The sequence below is a fragment of the Chelonia mydas genome, chromosome 7, assembly GCF_015237465.2.
Source record: "Chelonia mydas isolate rCheMyd1 chromosome 7, rCheMyd1.pri.v2, whole genome shotgun sequence".
NCBI lineage: Eukaryota > Metazoa > Chordata > Testudines > Cheloniidae > Chelonia > Chelonia mydas.
The window spans coordinates 116,967,674-116,993,945 of record NC_057853.1 but is presented as its reverse complement, the minus strand read 5'-3'; the positions used below and the strand labels follow the sequence as shown (position 1 = coordinate 116,993,945).

The following is a 26,272-nucleotide window of genomic DNA, read 5'->3' as shown; positions in this document are numbered from 1 at the left end:
CTCGGCTTCCCTCCCTAATGAGCAGGGAAAGGCTCTTACATATCCTTATGTGCCTCTTGTGATTCCTTCATTACAATGACAAGTCTGCAGCTGTCTCCTTGGGGACCCTCCTGAGCCTGATTGACTTTTCAAGCTGTTCCCACTTATTGATCTTCTGTCTGGGGAAAAAAAATCCAGCAAGTTTATTCTCCCGGACGAGGCATTTTGTGTTAGATGAGTCTCCGAGTGCTGTGCGTGAAAGATGACAGGGAAAGCTTTACAAGAGGGAAATTCAGTCTGAGATAGCTCTGCCTCAAGCTCCCATGGTGGGGTAGATAGACACACTGGGCCCCAAGCTTCCATGACAGGATAAATGGACACATGTTCTTCAACAGTAATTGCAACTGGTGACTCTGAGGGATTCAGAGACAGGCCAATTTTATACATATGTTTTTTCGTACCAAGACAGGTCTTTTGCCAGAGACTCTGTTTCACTGGGAAAACACTGTGTGAAAAATTTATGAATTGCACCCTGCTTGGGGCTACACTGGCCTGGGATGCATCTATGGGTGTTCACAGCTCCAGATTCAAAAGTTGGGCCTCCCCCTTCACTTGTAGGCTTAAACTTCTGCAAAGTGTTATATGTGTTTCAGAATGTTCACAAAGTCCGGACAGTCCCTTGTGAACGTAGGACTCTCTGCAAACTCGTGTTGCCCCAGGGTGTAATGGGACAGAAACTCTGCTCTCGTAAATTGCAATAGCTTCACTGGTGCCATTCCCTTGAATTCGGTGGAGCTACTCTGACTTAAATCAACTGGCGATCTGGGTCTTTATTGTTTGTTGTATTACAGTGGCACATAGAGGCCCCAACTGAGATCAGGGCCTAGTTGCGCTAGGAGATATACATAAATGGAGTAAAAGAGGGTCCCTGCCCCAGAAAACTAATAATCTAAACAGATAAAATAGTCGAAGGAAGGATTATGATCCCCATTTTATAGATGGGGAACTGAGGTACAGAGAGATGAAGAGACTTGCCCAAAGTCTGTGATACGTATGTCCGTGTCAGTTTGCTTATGAACATCAAAAACTTGGGTGACAGAATACCTCACCCTCCTCTCATCCTGGGACCTAACCTCATCTAATGCGAGGTATTTCTAATGTTCCTGTCTCCATGGTATTGAGATCAGCAGAGGGAGCTCAACACCACCTAGAAGAAACTCAGGTCCAAGTTGTATGTCCAGTGAGCCACAGTCACATGGTACAAGTCCCTAGCGTCCTCCTCACCAAAGCTACTTCAGCAGTGGAAGTAATTGACACCCATTAGCAGCCTCTGCAGGGAAGCCAAAGTTTGAATGAACTATCTTCTCTAGCTGGTGATCTCTCTAGGTCTGTAGCACATTGTCAGGGCAGCTTGCACTGCTGTTGCTTGGACTCTACCTGTCCTGGGGATAAATGGAGATCTCTAGCTTCTAGGGTGGTGACTGAATCATGTTTCACCAGAACTAAATTTCCTTATCTGGCAATTTCTCAGCTCTGAACCTCCAGAATGCCTGAGGTTGTGCCTATCGCTATGCCCCTGTCCCTCCTTTCTCAGCCCCACTTTCAGGGAGTTTGGATTTAGATACCCTTTATCTGATGGTCTTTCATTGGTACTACAATGGAGTCTCCTTCCATGACCACATTTAAAGCAATTCTCTCACGCCAAAATATTTCAGATTTAAATGATAAATTAGCTAAGGGAATCGTTAGAGCAGCATTTTCAAAAATACAGTAGTAATAAAAAGAGGGGAAAAAAAGCCCTTGGAGGGACAATGCTTCTAATTAATTACCTAATTAATATCTGATTAATTAATAGAGGGTTGTCATGAAAGTTTCCTTTTATGCTGCAGGATTATTCAATTATAAAGCATCCTCTAGAACAAATATCCTTAGTGTGCCATCATGTCACTTATGTGCTGAAATCAATAGTGTGTTTGGAATCAAATCACTAATGCTGTCTTCCCAAGGATGCATAACACATGCCCTCAAAAATTAAAACACATCTGAATTGCAAGGAGCATAAACATATCAAACTTTTAAAACCAAATAGACAGGGAGTGAGTAATGATGAACTGTCGTCGTTCATATCTGAGTAATAATATTGGCCAGAAGAAACGGAGGAAAGGATCCTACCATAATAGCAATAGGATTTGGAACTTCCTAACTCTAGGTCTTTGGTTCAAATGCCCCAAGCCACCGGTCTATAGAGAATGACAGTCATTACCATCCAGCAGCGTTTCTGTGGCTAGTGGGAAATGAGCGGATGTCTCCGGTGTTGTCTGAGTGAGAATTTGCACTGATTACAACCATCAGGGGATGGATCACTTGACGATTATCTGTTCTGTTCATTCGCTCTGAAGCACCTGGCACAGGCCACTGTTGGAAGACAGGATACTGGGCTAGATGGACCATTGGTCTGACCCAGTCTGGCTGTTCTTATCCATGGGGCTGCACAGGCTCAAAGCCCCAGTGTAGTCAGAGCAGACCGCCGGAAGAGAGCACAGCTGCAGCATGCAGAAGTTTCAGGGAAGGTGTAAGCTCCACTGATGCATGGGGCAGCCTTGCACGGCCACACTAGGGATTTGCAGCTGGTCATCAATGGCTGCCATGGGGCAAATGCCCAGTGAGGATAAGGTCTCAGTCCAACTCCTAATCGAGCAGCCTCTCTATGCCAAATGTGCTACCCAGCAGGCTCAGCAGAGAAGCCAAAGCCAAATCGCTTTTGCCCTAACATTGGGCCCCGGGTTGCTCTTACTACATTCAAAAACCAGTCGGAGAACACTTCAATCTCTTTGGTCACTCGATTACAGATCTAAAAGTGGCAATTCTTCACGAAAAAACTTCAAAAACAGACTCCAACGAGAGACTGCTGAATTGGAATTAATTTGCAAACTGGATACAATTAACTTAGGCTTGAATAAAGACTGGGAGTGGATGTGTCATTACACAAAGTAAAACTATTTCCCCATGTTTATTTCCCCCCCACCTCCACTGTTCCTCACACGTTCTTGTCAACTGCTGGAAATGGCCCACCTTGATTATCACTACAAAACGTTTTTTCCCCCCCGCTCTCCTGCTGGTAATAGCTCACCTTACCTGATCACTCTTGTTACAGTGTGTCTAGTAACACCCATTGTTTCATGTTCTTTGTGTATGTAAAATCTCCCCACTGTATTTTCCACTGCATGCATCTGATGAAGTGAGCTGTAGTTCACGAAAGCTTATGCTCAAATAAATTTGTTAGTCTCTAAGGTGCCACAAGTCCTCCTTTTCTTTTTACGGATACAGAATAACACGGCTGCTACTCTGAAATCTTACTACTCTCATTGTCCATTGGGAGAAGAGTGAGGGAAGCTAGCACTGCCCCTGTCCTTGTCCGAAATGCTCTAGTTTCCTACTCGGCTGTGTTGGAGTGTGAGCCTCAGATTTTCTTTCCATATTTCCTCCTCTTCTGCTCCCCTTCACTCTCGAGGAAATTTCTTTCTCTCCTCAGCATCGGTTCTCTGTCCTCATCTCTGTGAGCATATCAAGGTGACAAATTTATTTCATCCCTTTGTGGTGCCTACCTTCCCAGTGATACACTTCCTTTGCCTTTGTCTCTTCAAAACCCCATTGTCTCCGTCTTTTCAGTATTCCTGCTGCTCGTGCACCGAGCCATTTCCATGGTGGTTGCCATGAACTTCTGTGCACTCTACCTTCCATTCCCCACCTCCAGCTTTTCTTCCAGTTTGTTTTACACGCTCAGATCAATTCAGTTTTATAACCTGGCAGATTCTCTCGCTCTTTACTGCACAATGCAGGGAAAATAAGTTGCTCTCTCTTTAGTAGCCATCTTGGCTGGAGGTGTTTTTCCTGGGGCATACTGATTTTTTTCCCCCCTCCTGGTGAATCCATTCAGGCCTTTTGTAGGGGCGGAAGTTCAAAGGAGCTTAGAACCCAGGCTATCTCATGTGTAAAGGCAGCATACTCTGAACGGAGAGGCAATGTGGCCTAGTGGATATGGTGATGGACTGTGGCTGTGGAGACCTTAGTTCTAATCCAAATTCTGTCACTAACTTGTTTTGTGATGCTAGGAGAATCACTTCACTTCTGTCTGCCTCTGTTTACACTGTAAACTCTTTGGAGGTAAGGACAATCTATCAGCATGTGTGCGTACAGCGCCTAGCACAATGGAGTCCTGATTTCAACTGTGGCCTCTGGGTGCTACTCTAATAACAGTAATGCAGTGGGATCATCTTTATCTCTTGCATTCAAGCATACTTCCAGCACATTGCTTGGAATGGAGACTAATTTTAAGTGTAACATCTTTACCTACATTAGAGCATCAGTAAATTCCAAGAAGGGACGATCTTGTGTTAACACTTAGCACTGGGAGTCAGGGGACCTGAGTTTCTATGCCTCACTTTACCACAGCGCAACCTTGGGTAAGTCACTTAGGGCCAGATTTTTAAAGGCATTTACACACCTAAAGATGAAGAAAGATGCTTAACCTGCATTGAGATCAATGGGAGTTACATACCGAGGCATTTTTAAAAACCTCACAAGGCACTCATCTTTCACCTTAGGCTCCTAAATATCTTTTAAAATCCAGCCTTTAATCTTGCTGTGCCTCAGTTTCCCCAGGTGTAAAATGGGTGTATAATATCACCTACCTCTCAGGGGTGGCATGAGGCTTAATTAATTTATGTTTGTAGAGTGGATTGATAACCTTGGATGGGAAGGGAATGTATTTATTTTCATGATTTTATTTTCTCAAAGTAGCACATGGAGGACATCAGGAAAATACCTTCATACAAAATTCTACCAAAAAGATCACAGGAGAGTGGGTTTGTGGGGGGGGGGAAACCTGGATTTGTGCTGGAAATGGCCCAACTTGATTATCATACACACTGTAAGGAGAGTGATCACTTTAGATAAGCTATTACCAGCAGGAGAGTGGGGTGGGGGAAGAGAAAACCTTTTGTAGTGGTAAACACCCATTTTTTCATGCTTTGTGTGTATAAAAAGATCTTCTATACTTTCCACAGTATGCATCCGATGAAGTGAGCTGTAGCTCATGAAAGCTCATGCTCAAATAAATTGGTTAGTCTCTAAGGTGCCACAAGTACTCCTTTTCTTTTTGCGAATACAGACTAACATGGCTGTTACTTTGAAACTTGGGAAGCTGTCACCACTTCGTTCCTATGGACCTCTCTGACATCCCCATCTCTTCTCTGTAGACCGTAGGTGGCACAGAGATAAACCTGAGTGGAATGGAGAGAAGATGTCTCCTCTAGCTCCTGCTTTGGTCACAACCAGTGAACAGCATCATACTCTTAGGAAGAGCTAGAGCGTCACCTGTATTCTTTGCTGCCTCTGGCTCGGGTCGTTTTCCAGATAATGGCCTACTGCAGATGAATGAAAGCATGGAGATATTCTTCTGGCAGGATATACACAGACTCCAGGCGGTCATGGTTTTCTCTTAAGCATCAGCAACAGCTTCTGTAAAAGTTAAACCACCCTTACTACTGGGGCCACGCTGAAGCTTCATAGCTCAGATCCAGCTCAGGATTCAAACTTTCCTCAAGATCTGATGTGTTTAGAGCTGGACTTTCAGTTCATGTCCATCTCTGCTTCAGATGGGACATGGGAAATGTTGCAGTTCCTTTTCTGGGACAAAGCTGAGCACAGCTTCTGAGCCACTTACAGAGGGTGGGTCCAAAGCCATTCAGGCAGCCCATTGCTGAGGGACGTTCTGAATAATCACATCACTGGATTTATCCAGAGGGTCCCCTATTTTCCCAGAGGACAAGAAGAGACAGGGTGGTACAAGCGACACTGCTCAACCCTGGCCTGTAGAGACCACTTCTCAGCAAAAGCAACAAGGGGTCCTTGTGCCACCTTAGAGACTAACAAATGTATTTGGGCATAAGCTTTTGTGGGCTAAAACTCCCTTCATCAGATGCATGGAGTGGAAAATACAGTAGCAGGTATATAAACACAGTACATGAAAAGATGGGAGTTGCCTTACCAAGTGGGGGGTCAGTGCTAATGAGACAATTCAATTAACAGTAGAATACCAAGGGAGGAAAAAAATCACTTTTGTAGTGCTAGTGAGGGTGGCCCATTTCAAACAGTTGACAAGAAGGTGTGAGTAACAGTAGGGGGAAATTAGTTTTTGTAATGACCCATCCACTCCCTGTCTCTATTCAGACCTAATTTGATGGTGTCCAGTTTTCAAATTAATTCCAGTTCTGCAGTTTCTCATTGGAGTCTGTTTTTGAAGTTTTTTGTTGTTGAAGAATTGCCACTTTTAAGTCTGCTATTGAGCGACCAGGGAGATTGAAGTGTTCTCCTACTGGTTTTTGAATGTTATAATTTCTGATGTCATATTTGTGTCCATTTATTCTTTTGCATAGAGACTCTCCGGTTTGGCCAATAAATTTGTTAGTCTCTAAGGTGCCACAAGGACTCCTCATTGTTTTTGCTAATACAAACTAACACAGCTACCACCCTGAAACTTCTCAGAGTCAGACTCCTTGCCAATTTGATCAAACTAAGGTTGCCAATTAGTGCCCACTGTGATGTGGACAGTTGTCAAATGGGATCAAAATTGTGACCACAGAGACCTGTTGTATTAATTTAGAGGAAATAAATGGGCTACAGGTGTTAACATACCACTGTCACTGTCCAGCATTAACACTCTGCACTAGCCCTAAGCCCCCTCCCATACCCCAAACCCCTCATCCCTGGCCCCACCCCAGAGCCTGCACCCCCAGCCAGAGCCCTCACCCTCCTGCACCCCAACCCTCTGCCCTTACCCTGAGCCCCCTCTCTCACCCCAAACCCCTCATCTCTGGTCTCACCCCGGAGCCCACATCCCAGCCAGAACCCTCACCCCCCGGTGCCCCTGCCCACATTCTGAACCTCTTGGCCCCACCCCCATCACACATCATTGGTGCACATAACAAAATTCATTCCGCACATGGATGTAAAAAATTAGAGGGAACATTGTTAAAGTCCAGTCTTATTAGGAAAAGCCCCCTTGTTTGATGGTCTCTTAGATGGTACCAACGACGGTAATAACTGTCTTTCCAGATGGAGTCTGGGACTCATGTGGAGCCGGTGGGGTGGTGAGGGGTGAGGTTATCTGGGTTTCTCTCTCTGCCCCATTCTCGTCAGGTCACCTCTAAGCATCAGGATAATACAGTTGAGTTTGCAGTTCAGGTAAATTCATCGGCCTAGTTGTCACAACCAACCCCGAAGAACCATCAAACAGAACAAATTTTGGTCACTGCTAGCTTGTGGTAGGGCTTTAATCATTAGCCTAGTGGTAGAAGGCTCTGTAACCTATTGCCAATCCCATGAGCCATCTAGTCTCCTTGCAAAGATACAGACTGAAGGAGCACAGAGGATACTTTTGCTGTCAAAAAACCCCCCAGAACAAAACAAAACCCCCCAATGCTCCCAGATGGCTCATATCTTCTTCAGTTTGAACTGTGAATCATAATGACTAATACACAATGACAGCCAGTTTTGCCTTACCGATCTCTGCTGCACTGTATAAATTGAAGCTTATCAGCAGAGGTCATCTTCAAGTCTTGCAAACCTTTGGTGATTGAAGCTGTCATTAAGGGAAAAAAATTGCTTTGGTATCATGAACCAGTTGCTTGGGAGGAACTTTTGCAGGGTTTTGGTTGGAGACCATGCACATTAAAGTGGAAAATTTTAAATCAATGGCATTGAGGACAAATAAGAGCTCACCAAAAGACTTAAAGGTGACCTGTTTGGTTTTTGACATTAGAAATTCAGGTCTTGCCCACCCTGGAAAGTATTGTGAGAACTGGTAGAATTGTGATATCTGAGATACCAAGGAAGTGAAACCGGATGAATCGAGAGGGAAATGGGTTTTATTCAGACACTTAGACTCACTGATTTTTTTCCGAATAACACCTATTTAGCTAAAATGCTTTGGGGGAAAGCTCTCCCTGCTAAGGAGTTGGCTCCATGTACCTGCTCCAGCTAAGGGCTGAAAAAGCTCCCATTACACACGACTGGGTCATCCAAGAAGTCATCCAACAGAAGGAGGAGAGGCAACATGTGGCATCCTTGATATTTTGAAGTGGGGAAAAGAACTCCCAGGTCCCCGTGGGTGCGGGGGATTCATAGGTACCAAGGCCATAAGGGACCATTGGAATCATCTAGTCTGACTTCCTGTCAGGCCATAGAACTTTCCCAAGATAATTCCTAGAGCAGATCTTTTAGAAAACCACCCAATCTTGATTTTAAAATGTCAGTGATGGAGAATCCACCAGAGCCATTGGTAAACCGTTCCAATAGTTAATTACTCTCGCTGTTAAAAATCTACGCCTTATTTCCAGTCTGAAATTGTCTAGCTTCAACTTCCAGCCAATGGATCGTGTTTATATTTTTCTGCTAGACTGAAGAGCCCGTTATTAAATATTTGTTCCTCTTGTAGATACTGGTAGACTGTGCCCTCTCTTTGTTAAGGTAAATAGATTGAGCTCTTTGAATCTAGGACAGTAAGACATGTTTTCTAATGCTTTAATCATTCTTGTAGTTCTTCTCTGACCTCTCCAATTTATCAACATCCTTCTTGAATTGTGGGCATCAGAACTGGACACAGGATTCCAGCAGCGGTCAAATGAGTGCCAAATACAGAGGTAAAATAACCTCTCTTCTCATACTTGAGATTCCCCTGTTTGGTCATCCTAGGATTGCATTAACTCTTTTGGCCACATTGGGAGCTCATGTTCAGCTGATAATCCACCACAGCCCCCAATCTTTTTCAGAGTCACTGCTTCCCAGGATAGAGTCCTCCATCCCATAAGTATGGCCTGCATTCTTTATTCCTAGATGTATAAATTTACAATTAGCTGTATTAAAAGGGTTTGCTTGTGCCCAGTTTACCTAGCGATCCAGACTGCCCTGAGTCAGTGATATGTTCTCTTGATTATTTACCACTCCCCTAATTTGTGTGCCACCTGCATAGGGATGCTCAGCAGCACATCACAGGACACACTGGAACATCAGAGGAACAAACCAAGCGGCATCAAGGACGAAGCAGAGTGAACCATTGCACTCCACAACCCAAAGTGGCCCGGGTCCTATTGACTGCCAAGTCACGGAGCATTGATTGGGACATTGAACAAATTCTCTCCCCTGCAGTAACAGTGACCCAGAGGGCTTGAGCAGGGTGAAATTCACCTCTGGGCAGTGGAGCAGCACAAGGAATGTGCACCTCTCCAATCCCAACTGAGTGTTAAGCGGTGCAGGGGGAAATATCACCAGGGTAGGACAAGTAGAGTGCCAATAGCCCACAGCCACTGTGAGAGAGAGCAGGAGGGACACACAAGGGCTGGTGGGAACACAACAGCATTGTGAAATGGGGCAGTGGGTCAGCTGTCTAAAGCACCAGGTTCTGCGCATTTACTCTTCATTTTAAATGCACAAGTTTACATGCAGCCCTCAGCGTCTCAGCCTCCCCAACTGGGTGGGAAGTTGGTGACTCTCACAGAGGGTTTCTATGACTTGTAAGTCTGGAGCCAGCGTTTCCATCCCTCATGTTCTCTGAAATTAAGGCCTGGACTATGCTCTGGTATAACCCCGATTTAGCCACTGAAGGCTGGCAATGGGTGCAAACCATTGCTGATCCCTGCATATAGACAAGAGACAGCAGGGTCTGCATTGCTCCTGCTCTTCTCTGTGCTTAGGGGGCCATGCTGGTGTAGCTACAGGGATTGCAGGGCCACCGATGGGTGAACTGGGGCTATCCCCGAGTGTTGGAGTCAAGCTCTGCAGGGATCGTTCCACATTTCACCATGTCCCCAGACATTCCTTCATTTCAGATAGAGACAGAGGCACATTCAGAGGGGACAGTAAGGGAATGGGAGACAGAAAATGCACAAGTACACTGTGACTCACCCCGAGGGAGAGAGAAGGCCTCTGTTTACGGGGAGACTCAGACACACGCACACGCCCAGCTAAACAAGTCACAGTGTTTGCAACTCATCCGTCCCCAAGGGGCTGATCCATATTTTATAGCCGGTTTCCTCCGCCGAATGGTTCAAGATGCAAACAAATGAAACCCCTCCGTTTTCCTTTTCTCTCCCCGCCAGAGCATGGGCGGGGCGGGGTGGGAGACCCGGCTGCTGGGACAGCTCTGCTGACAAGAGTCAGCTGGCGTAACCGTGTCCTTTCTGAAGACAGGCTCATATCACACGGCTCCTTCCTGGCTGTCCCAGGTGGGTCGTTGTCTGCTCTAATATTCTCTCCCCCGCTCTCTCTTGCCACCTCCATTTCATTTCCCCAGGACGAGTGCTTGTTATTGCAATATTAGAAGGTGCTGGCTCAGGCCCATTTGTCTGTAGGGTTTGTGAGGAAGCCCAGGCTCCTATAAATGTGGGAATTGGATTGATTTCCTTAGGTGCTTGTTACACTGAGTTATGACGGGGCTTGCCAGAGGGAACTTTCTCACTCCATATTAGGTCCACAAGCCCTGCTCTAACACGGTTCGGGAGCAGGTGCATCATGGTTTAAATGCTTAGTAGCTTGTCAGGGCAGTTGAATCAAGCCGGTAATTTTCTCTCTCTTGCATTTTGACTACCATGTGGTTACAGGAGAATCCACAAGCTCCAAATAAGTGACTTACCTTATAAATCTGCTTTTTCCAGGGGGAGTAAAGTGGTTTCAGTGCCACTGTAGCTTCAAGGAAAGCTTTGATTGGTTGATTTGAATAGAGGGATCATATGCCTCTCTTGGACTGGATCAATGCAATAGTAGTCCCTTGAAAGCAGTCAATATTCTTCCTTCAATGTAATTTGCTTCAGCCATACAGGTGGCATAGGGCATTGTGTATACAAGGGTGAATGGACACACTGTGCTTTGCATTTGTAACTTTAGCACCCTCATGGCCAAGATGGAGTCTGCTCTGCAGGCAGCTCTGGTCAAGAGACGGCGCGCGCAGGAATGCAGCAGGAAAAATTCCTTCCACCCCAGGGGCACCTGTTCCAACCCCCCCAGAGTGGACACATCCACCCACAGGAAAAGTATCATGGATCTAATAAAGGGAGATATTTATTTACAGAGGGATGAGAGGAGAAAACAACAAGGGGAAATGTAGGGGGAGCAGTAGAACAGGGTTGCATCAAACCCAGGCCCCACAGGCCCAGTGGTAGCACAGTCTGAAAGGGCAGAGACTGAGCAATGTGTCTGCACACAGAGTTCAGGAGTCCTGAGCAAAGTTCCAGTCCAGTGCTGAGTCTTGGGTGCTGCTGGTCGTCTTCGGCGCCAGTGAACTTTCCCCAACAAACCCTATTCTGCCGCTCTCTGCAAAGCCAGAGAGAGACAACCTCCCCACTTAACTAGCTACAGCCTCCCTCCTTCTTCCCAATGCAGAGGCACAAGCCCCAGCACTGACAGCCCCATGCAGCTCTGGGCAGCAGTGATACTGGGTCCAGCTCCGGCCTGTCCTTCTCGGGCGATTCCTCCCTGGCACAGTGCTCCTGCTGCCTCCTCTCCTGGGGTGTCCCCGATCGGCCGCCCTGCCCTTCCCAGGCTTCAGGCAGGTTCTCTCTCCTTCACTTTGTCCAGGGCCTCCCTGCTGCAGCCCTTCTCTCCCTGGGCTCCAGAACCACACCCCCAAGTTTCCCTCCTTTCCCTCACTGCTCCCTCTCCCCCCTAGGAAAAAGATTTAAAGGGGCCATGCTCTCTAAACCCCAAGGGGTTACACACTAAAGCAACACAAGGGCTTGTATTGAACAAGTCAAGTATTTGTATGTCGGCTTCCCATAATACAGCAATGAGAGCCTGTTGGCGCTTGCAGCCAATACTGCCCCTTGCAGGCCAGACTCCATCTTCCAAAATGGAGGTTGACTTTTGTTCTTGTCAGGCCCCCCTCCCCATCCTTATATGACAATGACAGCTGCTCCCCACAGATCAGTCTGTCTGTCTTAGGGTTTTTTACTGCTGCTCGTCGTCATAGTATCGGAGCATCTTCCATATAAAATAGGTTAATAAGAGCCAAATGGACTCCATGGAGATCCCGGCCTTTCCCTCTCTGGAGGTTATATAAAGCTCTGCTTTGGTAGCATATCCCAGCCAGAACTGTAGCATGCACGTGTGCGAGGGCCTGGTTGTCCGTCTTCTCTCTTACCTCCAGCACCATTTTGCTTTGTCGCTGGTGATCTCCCCAACAGCATTGTGTTGCGAGTGGATAAACTGGCCACGGCAGTGCAAACTGATCATGAGGTGTTCTGAGCAGACATGCCAAACCCTTGGGAAAAAATGCAGAAATTGGGTTTGTGTTTGGCTTAATTGGCTTATGAGTTGCTTGTTGGCTAGTTTTTGGCTTGTAGCTTGTTGCTTTTTTTTTTTTTTTTAAATCAGCTCTGGGCAAGGGGGGGCAAACAGGGGCAAGGGAGGACAAGCTGGGACAAGGGGGGGGGAAGAGAGTCATACTTTCTCTCTACCTATTCTTTGAAAGGGCAAGTCAAGTGACTGATACTGGGCTAATGAAAAAGGGTCATTAGGACATCTTTACAAGTGCAAAGCATTTTGGGAGACCTGCAAGTCACGATGGGAACAAAACCAAACTGGCCCTGTGGGAATATTAAACCACTATTTTCAATCAGTGTTCAAATAGAATGCAAATAGTAATTTCTTCCATCGTCAGGTTTCCACTACATGAGATATTGTATATTTCCCTTTCATAATTATGGATCTGGCTTGTTCAGAGCTTCAGCACTGCTGGCAGGGGCTAGACCAAAGAGATACATCAGTGTTCATCCTATTTCCATTGCAAAGCTTTAGCATAGGTTGACGATTCCTGTCCCAGTGAATGTGCATGTACTGGGTGCCCCATACAGCTCAACTAATTGCTCTTGGATTATTTAGTTTTATCCATCAGACTCCTTTAGTTTCAACATTTGCTGGGAGGGAGAAGTCAGTCAGCTACTTCGGTGATGATCTGGGTAGTGATATTTTGGTAGATTTAGTACAGGTGAGCTCAAGCCATACAAACTGGAATCTGATTAAGCTTCCAAACATCCCATGAGCTGTGGGTGTTCAAGTTATGAGGGTTGGTTTAGCTCATTTTAAGATGGGACCAGCTGCAAAAATTGGGAACAAAGGCATGATGAGATGTCATTGTTACCAATGGGGCTGTAACTGGGCTTCCCGCCTTATGGATTCCACCATTGATTTACTCTGGAGTCTGGCCCCAGACATCTTGTTTTGATGCTTTGCAGTGGACAACACCAATGCCGGACTCTTTCTGTGAGATGCTGGGGTGCATTATCCACACTGAAGCAGTAAAAAAGGCAGGCTGAGGACAGACTGTGGAATCAGACTCCGCAGCCAGTTGGGAGGGAATCTGTAGCAGCTCTATTATACCCTTTAGGGGAGCAATGCTGTTCACTTTGGCATTGGGAGAGGTGCATGGCCAATTCCTGCAGCAGATGCTTAGGGATCAGAGTACTGATCACAGCACCCCCCTGACACTTCAAAACCAGTGACACTAAAATCATGATAACGAACACCTATGTTGCAGCTGGTATCAGAGGGAGCGTACATCTAGCAAGTGCATGGCATTCCTGTAGCGAAGCAAAGACTCATCGGTGTGGCGCCTCCTCCTGGTCATCTGGGAATTAGCTCTTTTCCAGTGTACCGAGCGCCCTCTGCAGGCCAGTGTCTCGCCTGCTGCTCGCCCCATGCCCCTCCCGGACCCCAGTGTCCTTTACCTCAGGGTTCTGCTCCTGCAGTACCCCCTTGCTCTGGGTCTCCCCTCCCAGGGGAACCCCCAACCCTCTATCTCCACCTCGCCTCAGTGGCTACTGCCAGTCATCATCTAGCCTCCTCTCACTGGGGCAAAGTGCAGTTTATAATGGCCGCTCATCATTGGCAAGGGGTCAGACCTGCTGCCTCTGCAGCCCCTGTACCTTTTGTAGGCCTTCAACAAGGCCTGCAGCCTGGGGGTTTACCAGGCTGGAGCTCCCCAGCTCCCTTTGCCCTTCCCCAGCACTACTCTGCCTCGGGTACCTTGCTCCCAGGCAGCTAGCCTTTCTCACTCCAGGGCTAGCATGAGACTCCCTCAGCTCCTGGCCCCCAGCCCTCTTATCAGGGCCAGCTGGGCCCTGATTGGGTGTGGCCCCAGCTGTGGCTGCTTCCCCAATCAGCCTAGCCTTTCACTCTTTTTTTTCCAGCCGCATCCCTCTCCGGGGCTACTTTCAACCCCTGTTCTCCGGGACTGGGGTAGCCGTCCCACTACAGTTCCTAAATATTTTCTATTCAAATGTATAATGAGGAGGATGAAGGGGAAGAGGGGGGAGGAAAGGGACAGGAGAACATCCCAAGGCCACAAATCCTCATGCTTCAGGGCATAAACTGAGCAGTGATCACCATAAAGGGTCAGGAGGCAATTTCTCCCCAAGCCATTCATGTTAAACAGTTAAGTGCATAGTGAGGATTTTACATCTTCCCTTGAAGCATCTGGCATTGGTTGCTGTTGGAGAGAGGATAGCAGACTACATGGACATTGGTTTGGGTCAGGGGTGGGGTGGGGTGAAAACACAGAGAAGCAACAAAGAAGGGGAAGGATTCCAAATGCCCCCAGAGAGGAGGAGGAGAAAGCTGCAGTGAAGGAAACAGTGCTTTTTGCCAGTCACGAATGGGCAGCGTCGCCCCCAGATCATCTGCTGTCTCTTGTGGGATCTGCCTGAATCTCTCTACCTAACACAGAAAAAATAAAACACCTGGCACAGATTAGCACGGGGGTAACAGAGTTTTAGAACTGGCAGTACGGATACATTTGATTTAGACATGAGCTCAATTGCTACAATTTGGATATGGATTTTGATCCCAATCTCTTGGGAGAAAAAAAAAAACGTGGTCAAGGTTTTTCCAGTGGACTCATCTGTTCTATTTGTTTTAAATACAAGTCATACAGGAGTGCCTGGGGTGCTGCGTAGGATCAGGGTATCATTAAATGCTTAGGAACCTACAAACAGCCTGGTCCTCCATTGAAAACCACCCGGGTGCACCGGAATCAGTGGGGCTCTGCCTGGGCACAGGGGTTTGCCTGTGTGATTCTCAATGCAGAATGGGAAGCAGATGTAGACACAGTGTCTGTCCCAAAGGGCTCAAGGACTTTCTCCTCTCCTGTCCATCCTCCCCCTGGAATGAAACATGAAACCTCAGGTTTAGGAACAAGAATGTGCAGGCTGCAGCCTCAGGCATCTGTTCATTTGCTAATTTTCCTCCTCAACATTTGAATAACCTTATATTTTCTTCTTGTCTCTTCTTCCCTGCAGGTCCACGGACTATGGCACTACCTATGAAAAACTAAATGACAAAGTGGGCCTGAAGACTGTGCTGAGCTACCTTTATGTCAGTCCTACGAACAAGAGGAAGGTAAGGGAGAGCCGTTGATCTGGTAGCCATAGAAACAAAATTACCATGCTCTCTTCATTTTAAAAAGAATTCTGATCCTAAAGCAAAATCCAGCCGTAAATCCAGCCAAAATCCAGCAAAATCCAGCCGTACACTCAAGGACGTGAATCTGGCCTAATTTACACTGGTGTAACTCCATGAAGTTCAGTGGAATTACTCTTGATTTACACAGCAGAATCAAGCCTTTAATCTCACGCAGACAGTGTCTAGTCTGTTGTTAGAGAAATAAGGGAGGTAAATTCACTTGTTGCTGATTGTTCTACCTCCAAATAAGCTGAATTCACACACATGTTTGTGAGACCCTTGCCTCTGCTGATTTCAACTAATACACCTCTCCTTGCCTTATAATCAGCCACTTAATATTGGAAACACCAGGTAAAAGACATCCCTTCCTTGCATTCGATGCTGCTTCCTTTTATGTTTCCTTAATTTAGCAAAAAGAGTTGGAGGAAACGATGTAACTGACACCTGTGGCTGGTTACGTCACGTCAGAGGGCTGATATGCGTGCATGTGGGGCTGTGGGCCGGGACCTAAGCTTTGAGTGGAACTCGTGGGAGAGAACACGATGTCATCGCTTTCAAGCCCTCTGCCCAGGCTTCCCACGTGATGCAATTAGAGCTGCAGCTGACTCACAGAACACAGACCGAGAGTGACTGCTGGGTGCTTTTTGATTTGAAGTCGTCATTGTGGTGGTTCAAGGAACTAGCAGAGCGCTGGCACTTTTAGCTGCCCCTGGAAGTCAGACCAAGATTGCTCTAGCTAAATGCTTGTATCTGTATGGCACGTTAGGCAGGCTCGGAGACTATTACATTTGATCATGTCTCTCTCTATAGCTTTCCAGAGTTGTATTTTGTTATTATTATTATTTACTATTGTTTTTCCATCACTGGTCAGGCCACAGAGGTTTCAGGACTGATGTTTATTTCTCTGTCTGGAATCTTTATGGCAGGCACATTTCTATAGCAATCACCCAGAACTACCGTACTGATATGTATATGGCAGCTTTTTAATTTTTTTCCAAAGCAGAGGCTCAATTCTCATGAAAATTGTCTTCACCTGGTCAATGTTCTGAGTGAAATGGGATAAAGTTGGTTGCATTTTGCTGGATAGATTTTTATCACTGCTTGCCCCCACAAGGTCCCATCTGTTGTCCTCGGAGGAGTAGGTTCTTGAGAGTCCAAAGGCAAGTCAGAAAAATGACAACCGGCCTCATTAAGAGACTTAATTCAACTGAGTGTAATTGAAACCACACAAGCATCAGATAAGGTTGATTCAAAACTGGTTGGCGAGATCTAGTGCACGGGATTGATATGGAGGCAGTCTGTTGGTACTGGGTGAAATTCTCTGGCCTGTGCTATACAGCAAGCTCAGACTAGAGGATCACAATGATCCCTTCTGGCCTTAAAAGCGAGGGCTCTATGAAGCAGGCTGGAGAGCTGATTCCAGTTCGTTCTGTTTCCAGAGCAACGTCACCCACCGAAGATCTGAAGCAAGATATCAGGTTGCAGATACAGTACACTTTGCTTATTAGCAACCACTTGTTTCCCAGCAAAATGGTGCCATTATCTGGCAGTTTCCAGGAAGCGGATTCCTGTGTTTTCAGGTGTGTTAGTGCAGCGCAGCGATGACCGACTGTTTATTCAATTTGCTTGATACAATGTTGAAAAATAAGATGAAAAAAAGGCCCCGTCAAAACCTGCCATAATTGGTCCACTGTAACGAGGAGAGCGATTTTAGATCTTAGCCTGCTGTGCGGTATATCCTGAGAGTGGATGCTCCCCCTGTGGGACACCGAGTGCAGCAGCCCACAATTTGACGATAGTGTTGATATATAAAAAGCCATCCTTGCCAGCACATTGCTGCTTGTCGCCCTGGGTTGTGCTGAGCGCGTGATCCTGTGAAATGTTACCACTATTCTTAATGCACCAGACAACGGCTCTCGAGACACCCAACTTCTCAGCTACTTGCATTTGCTTAGCGCCTGGCCCATGTAGGACTCCCAGAGCCCTAACTTTGGCAGAGAGGGATGGTCAACATGTTTGGAAACCATGACATGTAACAGAAGTACTTGGATGCACATGTTTGGAGCCAGCAAACTGATGACAGGTAGGACCTCTCTTCTAATAAAGTTAACAGGCAGCCTGGCATGCCTGTTGCCAATATCCATATCCCATTAATATCAAAGTCCATGGGACAGGATCATTTGCCGGCAAAATGTTGCGAGAAAGCAAAAGTTGTTAATACTGGGGTTGCTATTAAGCAGAATCTACTGTATTACATCATCAGAGTTATCTCATTGGCTAATCACAGCCTTGGGATACACCGTTTTCTAACAACTTTGGAAACCCTTCTGGATTTACAGCTTAGTCCAGGGGTGGCCAGCCTGAGAAGGAGCCAGAATTTACCAATGAACATTGCCAAAGAGCCACAGTAATATGTCAGCAGCACCCCAATCCGCTACCCCTCTCCAGCCCCCAGTGCCTCCCGCCCACCGGCAGCCCCACCAATCAGCACCTCCCGCCTGCCATAGTCAGCTGTTTTGCAGTGTGCAGGAGGCTCTGGTGGGGAGGGGGAAGGAACAAGGGCACGGCAGGCTCGGGGGAAGGGACAGGGGCCTTGGGGGAAGGGGTGGAGTGGTGGCAGGACCTGGGGCAGAGCAGGGGGTTGAGCCGTGAGCATTGGAAAGTTAGCATCTGTAGCTCCACTTTGGAGTCAGCACCTATACAAGGAGCCACGTATTAACCTCTGAAGAGCCGCTTGTGGCTCCGGAGCGACAGGTTGGCCACCCCTGGTAGTCCTTCCTTGGTGACAGTTATACCCCACCATCCAGTCACTCACTCTTTGCTGTTTCAGTTAAATCCTGTTCTAAATGGTAGTGCATTGTTGCTGCACAAGGTTAAACAGCTGCCTTGTGTCAACCCCAAATTCTCGCCACATCAGTGGAAGACAAAGTGATTTCTATGTACAGAATTTGTAAAGTGCTCTGAGAATCTCAGTTGCTGTATTAGACTGTCTTGGATTTGTCATTTCCCAGGATCATGTCACCATGAGCCACCCTCTCCTTTGCATTGTCTAAGAATGAGAGACAGATGAATGTATGGTTTCAGAGTAGCAGCCGTGTTAGTCTGTATCCGCAAAAAGAACAGGAGTACTTGTGGCACCTTAGAGACTAACAAATTTATTTGAGCATAAGCTTTTGTGGGCTACAGCCCACTTCATCGGATGCATAGAATGACACATATAGTAAGAAGATAGATATATATATATAGACAGAGAACATGAAAAAGTGGAGTAAGAGGCTAATAAATTAAGATGAGCTATTATCAGCAGGAGAAAAAAAACTTTTGTAGTAACAATCAAGATGGCCCATTTAGACAGTTGACAAGAAGGTGTGAGGATACTTAACATGGTGAAATAGATTCAATATGTGTAATGACCCAGCTTCTCTTCAAACCCAAGTTAATGGTATCCAGTTTGTATATTAATTCAGGCTCAGCAGTTTCTCATTGGAGTCTGTTTTTGAAGCTTTTCTGTTGCAAAATTGCCACCTTTAAGTCTGTTACTGAGTGGCCAGAGAGGTTGAAGTGTTCTCCTTCTGGCTTTTGAACGTTATGTTTCCTGATGTCAGATTTGTGTCCATTTATTCTTTTGCATAGAGACGGTCTGGTTTGGCCAATGTACATGGCAGAGGTGCATTGCTGGCACATGGTGGCATATATCTCATTGGTAGATGTGCAGGTGAACAAGCCCCTGATGGCACGGCTAATGTGATTAGGTCCTATGATGGTGTCACTTGAATAAATACGTGGACAGAGTTGGCACCGGGCTTTGTTGCAAGGATAGGTTCCTGGGTTAGTGTGTTTGTTGTGTGGTGTGTGGTTGCTGGAGAGTATTTGCTTCTGGTTGGGGGCGTTGTCTGTAAGCGAGGACTGGTCTGTCTCCCAAGATCTGTGAGAGTGAGGGATCATTTTTCAGGATAGGTTGTAGATCTTTGATGATGCGCTGGAGAGGTTTTAGTTGGGGGCTGAAGGTGACAGCTAGTGGTGTGCAGTTATTTTCTTTGTTGGGCCTGTCCTGTAGTAGGTGACTTCTGGGTACTCTTCTGGCTCTGTCAGTCTGTTTTTTCACTTCAGCAGGTGGGTATTGTAGTTGTAAGAACGCTTGATAGAGATCTTGTAGGTGTTTGTCTCTGTCTGAGGGGTTGGAGCAAATGCGGTTGTATCGTAGAGGTTGGCTGTAGACAATGGATCGTGTGGTGTGGTCTGGATGAAAGCTGGAGGCATGGAGGTAAGCATAGTGGTCAGTAGGTTTCCGGTATAGGGTGGTGTTTATGTGACCATCGCTTATTAGCACTGTAGTGTCCAGGAAATGGACCGCTTGTGTGGATTGGTCTGTTCCTCAGCCCGCGCCACTTCCCGCAGCCCCCATTGGCCTGCAGCGGCGAACCGCAGCCAGCGGGCGCCGCGATCGGCCGAACCTGTGGATGCGGCAGATAAACAAACCGGCCCGTCCCGCCAGGGTCTTTCCCTGAACAAGCGGCATCCCAAGTTTGGGAAACACTGGTCCAGGCTGAGGTTGATGGTGGGATGGAAATTGTTGAAATCATGGTGGAATTCCTCAAGGGCTTCTTTTCCATGGGTCCAGATGATGAAGATGTCATCAATGTAGCGCAAGTAGAGTAGGGGCGTTAGGGGACAAGAGCAGGGGAAGCGTTGTTCTAAGTCAGCCATAAAAGTGTTGGCATACTGTGGGGCCATGCGGGTACCCATAGCAGTGCCGCTGATCTGAAGGTATACATTGTCCCCAAATGTGAAATAGTTATGGGTGAGGACAAAGTCACAAAGTTGAGCCACCAGGTTAGCCCTGACATTATCGGGGATAGTGTTCCTGATAGCTTGTAGTCCATCTTTGTGTGGAATGTTGGTGTAGAGGGCTTCTGCATCCATAGTGGCCAGGATGGTGTTATCAGGAAGATCACCGATGGATTGTAGCTTCCTCAGGAAGTCAGTGGTGTCTCGAAGGTAGCTGGGAGTGCTGGTAGCGTAGGGCCTGAGGAGGGAGTCTACATAGCCAGACAATCCTGCTGTCAGGGTGCCAATGCCTGAGATGATGGGGCGTCCAGGATTTCCAGGTTTATGGATCTTGGGAAGCAGACAGAATACCCCTGGTCGGGGTTCTAGGCATGTGTCTGCACAGATCTGTTCCTGTGCTTTTTCAGGGAGTTTCTTGAGCAGATGGTGTAGTTTCTTTTGGTAATCCTCAGTGGGATCAGAGGATAATGGCCTGTAGAATGTGGAGTTAGAGAGCTGCCTAGCTGCCTCTTGTTCATATTCCAACTTATTCATGATGACGACAGCACCATGTATGTTAAAGGAAGCAGTCCCAAGTACTTAGACTGTATTTTTTTCTGCGCAGGGAGCATTTTTGTTGTTGTTAAATGTTCATACAATACCTAGCACAAGGGTGCACTTGTCTCTGACTGGGGCCAGTAGGCACTACTGCAATATGAAAACACAACCTTAACCATTTGAGCTGTAGGCAATGGCTTCCCATGTGCATTGGATGTAAATCTTACAACCTCTTTGTTTACCTGTCACAAGAGGGCAACATGAACACTCACACTCTCTCTCTGTCTCTCTCTCTCTCTCTCCATTCCCAGGTGAAATGTTTTTACAGTGTATATCAGTTTCTCCCTGAGTTGATGCTCACACTTTCTGTCGATTATTGATCGCTGCTGCTGCTAATGCTGTCTGCTCATTAGTGCTTAGACGATTAATAGTTACTTGGAGGAGGAGAACCCTGCTACCTACATTCATTCCTAATTGATTTACTAGGGAGAAGGATAATCACTTCTCGGCTGCCCTGTAGAACTAGAGTGGGAATTACCTGTCAGATTCCTTTGAAGCCTAAAAATACTTCTGTTCAACTGCTAAATAGGAATTATGCATTCAGCTGAATGCCAGGTATATAAACATCATTTACCTGAATCGGCAACGTATCCCTGGGCTTAACTAAAGTACAAGGCAAGGAGATCAAACCCCCTCTTTTTATTTTAAAGCAGACTCTTGTCCCCAGTTTTGGTGATGTTCATGGCAAGTTATTGAATTCAGTTGCATTATTCCATAGTGTCTAGAACTGTTATGCTGACAGGCCATAGGAAGTGCTAGTCTCCTAATATCAGGCTTCCCCCTATCTCCCATACTAATGATTAATATTAGCAATACTTTGCAACTACATGGCATCTTTCAACCTCCAAGAGCTTTATGTGCAATAATCAATTATGCTTTCTATCCATCCATCCATCCATCCATCCATCCATCCATCCATCCATCCATCCATTCATTAAGATTGGATGCCTTTTTTTTTTTTTGGAAAACATTCTTTAGTCAATCACAAGTTATGGGGCTCAGTATGGGAGTAATTGGATGGAATTCTCTGGCCTGTGCTATACGGGCGATCAAACCAGATGGTGTAACGGTCTTTCCTGCCCTTCAAAATTCTATCTATCTATCCTAGAATTTTATCCTGTCACCCATTACCATAACATCTCAGCGCCTTCCACGTAAAACCAATCGCAAAGTCCCTAATGAACTTCATGGGGTCTTTGGCACTTCTCCCCTTTTGGGGTAAAATGTCTGTTTGGGGTAGGAATTTTGCTTTTAATTATTTGTAAATATAATTATATATTTATGATATGCATATTAATTTCCTTTTGTTTAGGTTGATTCATTTCAGGGGCTTTTGGTTGACTGGGTTTTTTGGGGTAGAGGGGAGTACCAATGTCATGAGCATCATTCTTGTGCTGGAAGGGGCTTTCTGAAGAGAAAGGTTTTGCAGTATTTCCTAAAGAGAGTCAGACTCTGGATTCACCTCTCGTCCTTTGCAAGTTCATACCCTAGGGAGATCCCTGACTGAGAATGTTTTGTCTTCAGCTCTTACCTGCTTTGCGATCTGCATTATCCCAGAGTAACATTTTCTTCTAGACCCAGTTGAACAATTGTGAATATTTTTCATCACAAAAAAAATGTACAGAAATTTCAAATTGTCAGATAATTTCAGCCAACTCTGCTTTGCAGCCATGTACCATTTTTCATCTGTAAAGCTTAAAGGTAGGTAAATAACGTTATCTCCATTTTGCAGGTAGGGAAACTGAGGCACAGAGAGGGGAAATGACTTGCCCAAGGTCACACAAGTGGGTAAGGCCCAGATCCTCAAAGCTATTAAGGCATCTGATGCCCATTGATTTCAGTGGGAGGTAGGCTATGATCCTCAAAGGTATTTAAACACCTAAATGTACAACGGATGGTGCCAGCAGGAGCTGGTGTGTGAGGGAAGAATGATCAAGCAGTTATGTATCTTAGAAGACGTGAGTCCTATTCCTGGCTCTGTCATTGACTCAAAATGTAGCCACTAAATGGCTAGTAGACCTTGACTCAGAATGTGACAAATAATTCCCAGTGTCACTGTGAATTAGGACTTGGCTTCTCCTCCTCAGTTTCCCTCATTGGTAAAGTGGTGAATAGTGATCCTTACTGTACCTAATTTACTGGGGGAGTGTGGAAATTAACTTACTGGTGTTTGATCAATGGCCCATAACTGTTTAAACTCTCCACATTTGCTGCTTTCCAGTGATTGCTGTATCAGGGTGTTTCTAAGTAGAAGAAGATACTCATTTGTCTGTTGTTAATCTCTAAATGGCGCCGTCTGTAATTGTATACCTAAATTGTATCCACAGATGCCTAAACTTAGGCACAGAGAGGTTAAGTGACTTTCCCAAGGCCCTGGATCCACTACCGCCTTAGAGCATTGTCTACTATACACTTACCTGAGTGTGTGATCTTGGGCACACTCAGGTAAGTGTACAGTTGACAATGCCTCAGTTTTCCAATCTGTAAATTTAGGACAGTTTTGTTTTACAGATCGGAAATCGAAGGCACCAGAGGGGTTAAGAGACTTGCCCAAGTCTATACACTCAGTCATTGGCAATCGGGTTAGAATCCATGCGTCCCCTGCTCTGTCTTCTGGACCACAGTGCTGCTTGCTGCTGTGTCTCGTACTTCAAAGGAGTGGGATGCAGCAGTGTTTTGGAGGGGACATTTTCTAGAAACTGAAATGGGTATTTGGAAAATACACCCTACCATTGCTTAGTAGTGTCACAGATGAGCAGAGAGCCAGTGTTAAATAAAACTAGAGGGTAGAGGTAGTGGTCTGAGCGCAGGACTGGAAACCAGGAGCTACTAAATTCTAATCCCACCTTGAGCAATGACTCTCTCTTTGCCTCACCTGTGAAGTGGGAATACTGCTACTTACCCTGCTTAGGGAGGAGTTGTGGGGGTGGATTGATACATGTTTTCATGGTGCTTTGAAGCTGAGAAATGATATCAACAATTGGCTGGTATGCATGCACCGCTGCCCTCCCCTGGCTGGAGTCAGAACTGCTTGGCTGTTGTATCATAGTCCCTGTATTGGTCGGAACTCAGGCGATTTCTCCGTTTGCTCAAGTGGTCGCGTCCTGTGCATTTGCAATGAGATCTGTTCCCTTTGTCACCGCGGAATTCCAGGTGGTCGTGATGCGCAGCCCATGGGCAGCTGTGAAGTCCTCAGTAGCTATGGTTTTCTTACATAATTATTATTTCCAGTCATGATGGGAAGCCAAAGTGCCTGTTGCTGTGAGATTTCCACCCCCGTTAAGAGGCTGTAATTAGCAGAGCGTATTCTAGGACACATCCTTCACTCCAATATGTACACCCACCCCGTTATTTGCAGGAGAGCCCACAATAGGAGGCACCTGGCTCAGCATCAATTACATACAGGTTGAAATGGGCCTTATGACTCTCTGATAATTTTCCAAAAGACTCGAGAATTATCTCACAGAAGGCTTTGCTGCAGATGAATATGATTCAAAGGAAACACAGGCCCGCACTGTGAAAAACCAAAGGTTTTCCCTCAAATAGGCATTACCTTCCTTGGATTTTCTGTTCCATGGGCCCATCTGTGGGGATAAGGTTGCTGGGTGCTCTGCAGGTATTCTCTGATGGGCAGCAGGAATGCCAGTTCTCTGTTGATCTTTTTTTGTGTGATTTCAGAGTAGCAGCCGTGTTAGTCTGTATTCACAAAAAGAAAAGGAGTACCTGTGGCACCTTAAGAGACTAACAAATTTATTTGAGCATAAGCTTTCATGAGCTACTGTAGCTCATGAAAGCTTATGCTCAAATAAATTTGTTAGTCTCTTAAGGTGCCACAAGTACTCCTTTTCTTTTTTTGTGTGTGATGGATTCTGGGCTGTAGTTACGCGTTATTATAGGCGGATAATTACTGCAGTTGTGGGAACAGGGGTTGCAGTTGTTTGCTCTTTCTAATACACAGGGGGGGAAATTGTCAGCTGTGTTACGGACCTTGACACTGTTGCATCTGAGCATGAGACTTAGGGCCAGATCCTTAGCTGGAGTAAACTGGAATAGCTCTGATGACTTCAGTGGGGTTCCATCCACCCGCTCTTTTATGTGCATGGATGTGTGTGGCAGAATCAAGGGCTGGGATGCAGGGGGTTTGTGGCTGGGGCAATTGTTGTTGGAAAGTAGACATGACTGGGTTGTGGTGAGTGGTGCGGGAAGCGGGATGAATTGGTCTGTGCTGGGGCAGAATTGTTGTGGAGTTTAGAATTCAATCATCTGTTTCCAAATAAAAATTGTACTTGGTTTGTTTGTTTTTTTAACCAGGCATTTTTGGCAGCTTGCAGGGATTTTCCTTGTGTGGGGACCTACAGCTAGTGTTAGAGACTGTTGTAAGGCTGAGTATTGAGAAGCATTTATGTGTAAGCGAGAACATGCACAAGGAAGGAATGGAGGGATTCAAACACCGTTGTTATGTGGATGGGCATAGAAGGAGGGATGGACTGCAAGAAACATTACAATAAATTGCTTGAGTTGTAGCTAGTGAATCCCTTGGGGCTGTGTGGCAATGTAACCCCTAATAGGCATCCTTAGTGATTGGCACTGGAGGGATCATTGAGCTCTTGGCTTTCACCCCTCTTGGTGCAAGGAGTACATCAGAGGAGTTCCTCATTGTGGTGCATTATGGGAGATATAGTCTGTCCAGAAAACCCAGCTCACAGGGAGAGTTGGAGCCTAAGGTACCTGAACTACAGCTCCCATAAGGCATCCTGGTGCCATTTTGAATCAGAATACTTTGGCTTTTCAAGTGTTCCTTTTTTCAACAAAATAACATTTCCCTTGGAAAGCGGACCGTTCTCGTGAGAGATTTCCTTTAGATGAAAACCCAGTTTTCCACTGAAAAAGCTGAGATGGAAAACTTTCTACCAGCACTGACCCTTGGGCTTCAGATGAGATTGGATAGAAGGAGAAAACAGTAAAAAACAAATCAACCATAGATATTGTTCAGATAAAAAGTGAATAAACCTGAGGTCTTGTTTACTCAGGGCCATTTAATATTCCACTGCGCCCTATTAAAAGTGGGGGTGATAATCCTAATGTTCTGGCTGGATTCCACTTTGGTAACTAGATTCTGCCTCCTTGAATGCTCCTGGCAGTTTCAGTTGGACACAGCTCTTAGCTCTGTCCTGAGGATTTAAGTGGCACATAGGCCTTGGACAGCACCCTGGGGAATTTCACCTGCAGAAAGTATTCAGCCACAATGATCAGAATGAGGGTTGTCCCAAAGTGATTCTTATAACAGAACTCCAGTGTGTGAGAGAGTGATACTAAGCCTCTCTAGCAAAGTAACCCACAGCACTGGGGCAGTAGAGGAAGAGAGAACCTCTCTCCTGCCCCTGTAAATGTCTGGGTC

The 26,272-nt window shown here is 46.1% G+C and overlaps 1 protein-coding gene across 1 annotated transcript in view; it reads left to right on the top strand.

Moving 5' to 3' along the window:
• The window catches only part of SORCS3 (sortilin related VPS10 domain containing receptor 3), a 501,281-nt gene that overhangs the window by 233,759 nt on the left and 241,250 nt on the right, over positions 1–26,272 (top strand). The window contains exon 3 of the mRNA XM_037905076.2: positions 15,327–15,426. Coding sequence (XP_037761004.1) covers positions 15,327–15,426 — 100 coding nt within the window. The remainder of the gene's footprint in view (positions 1–15,326; positions 15,427–26,272) is intronic.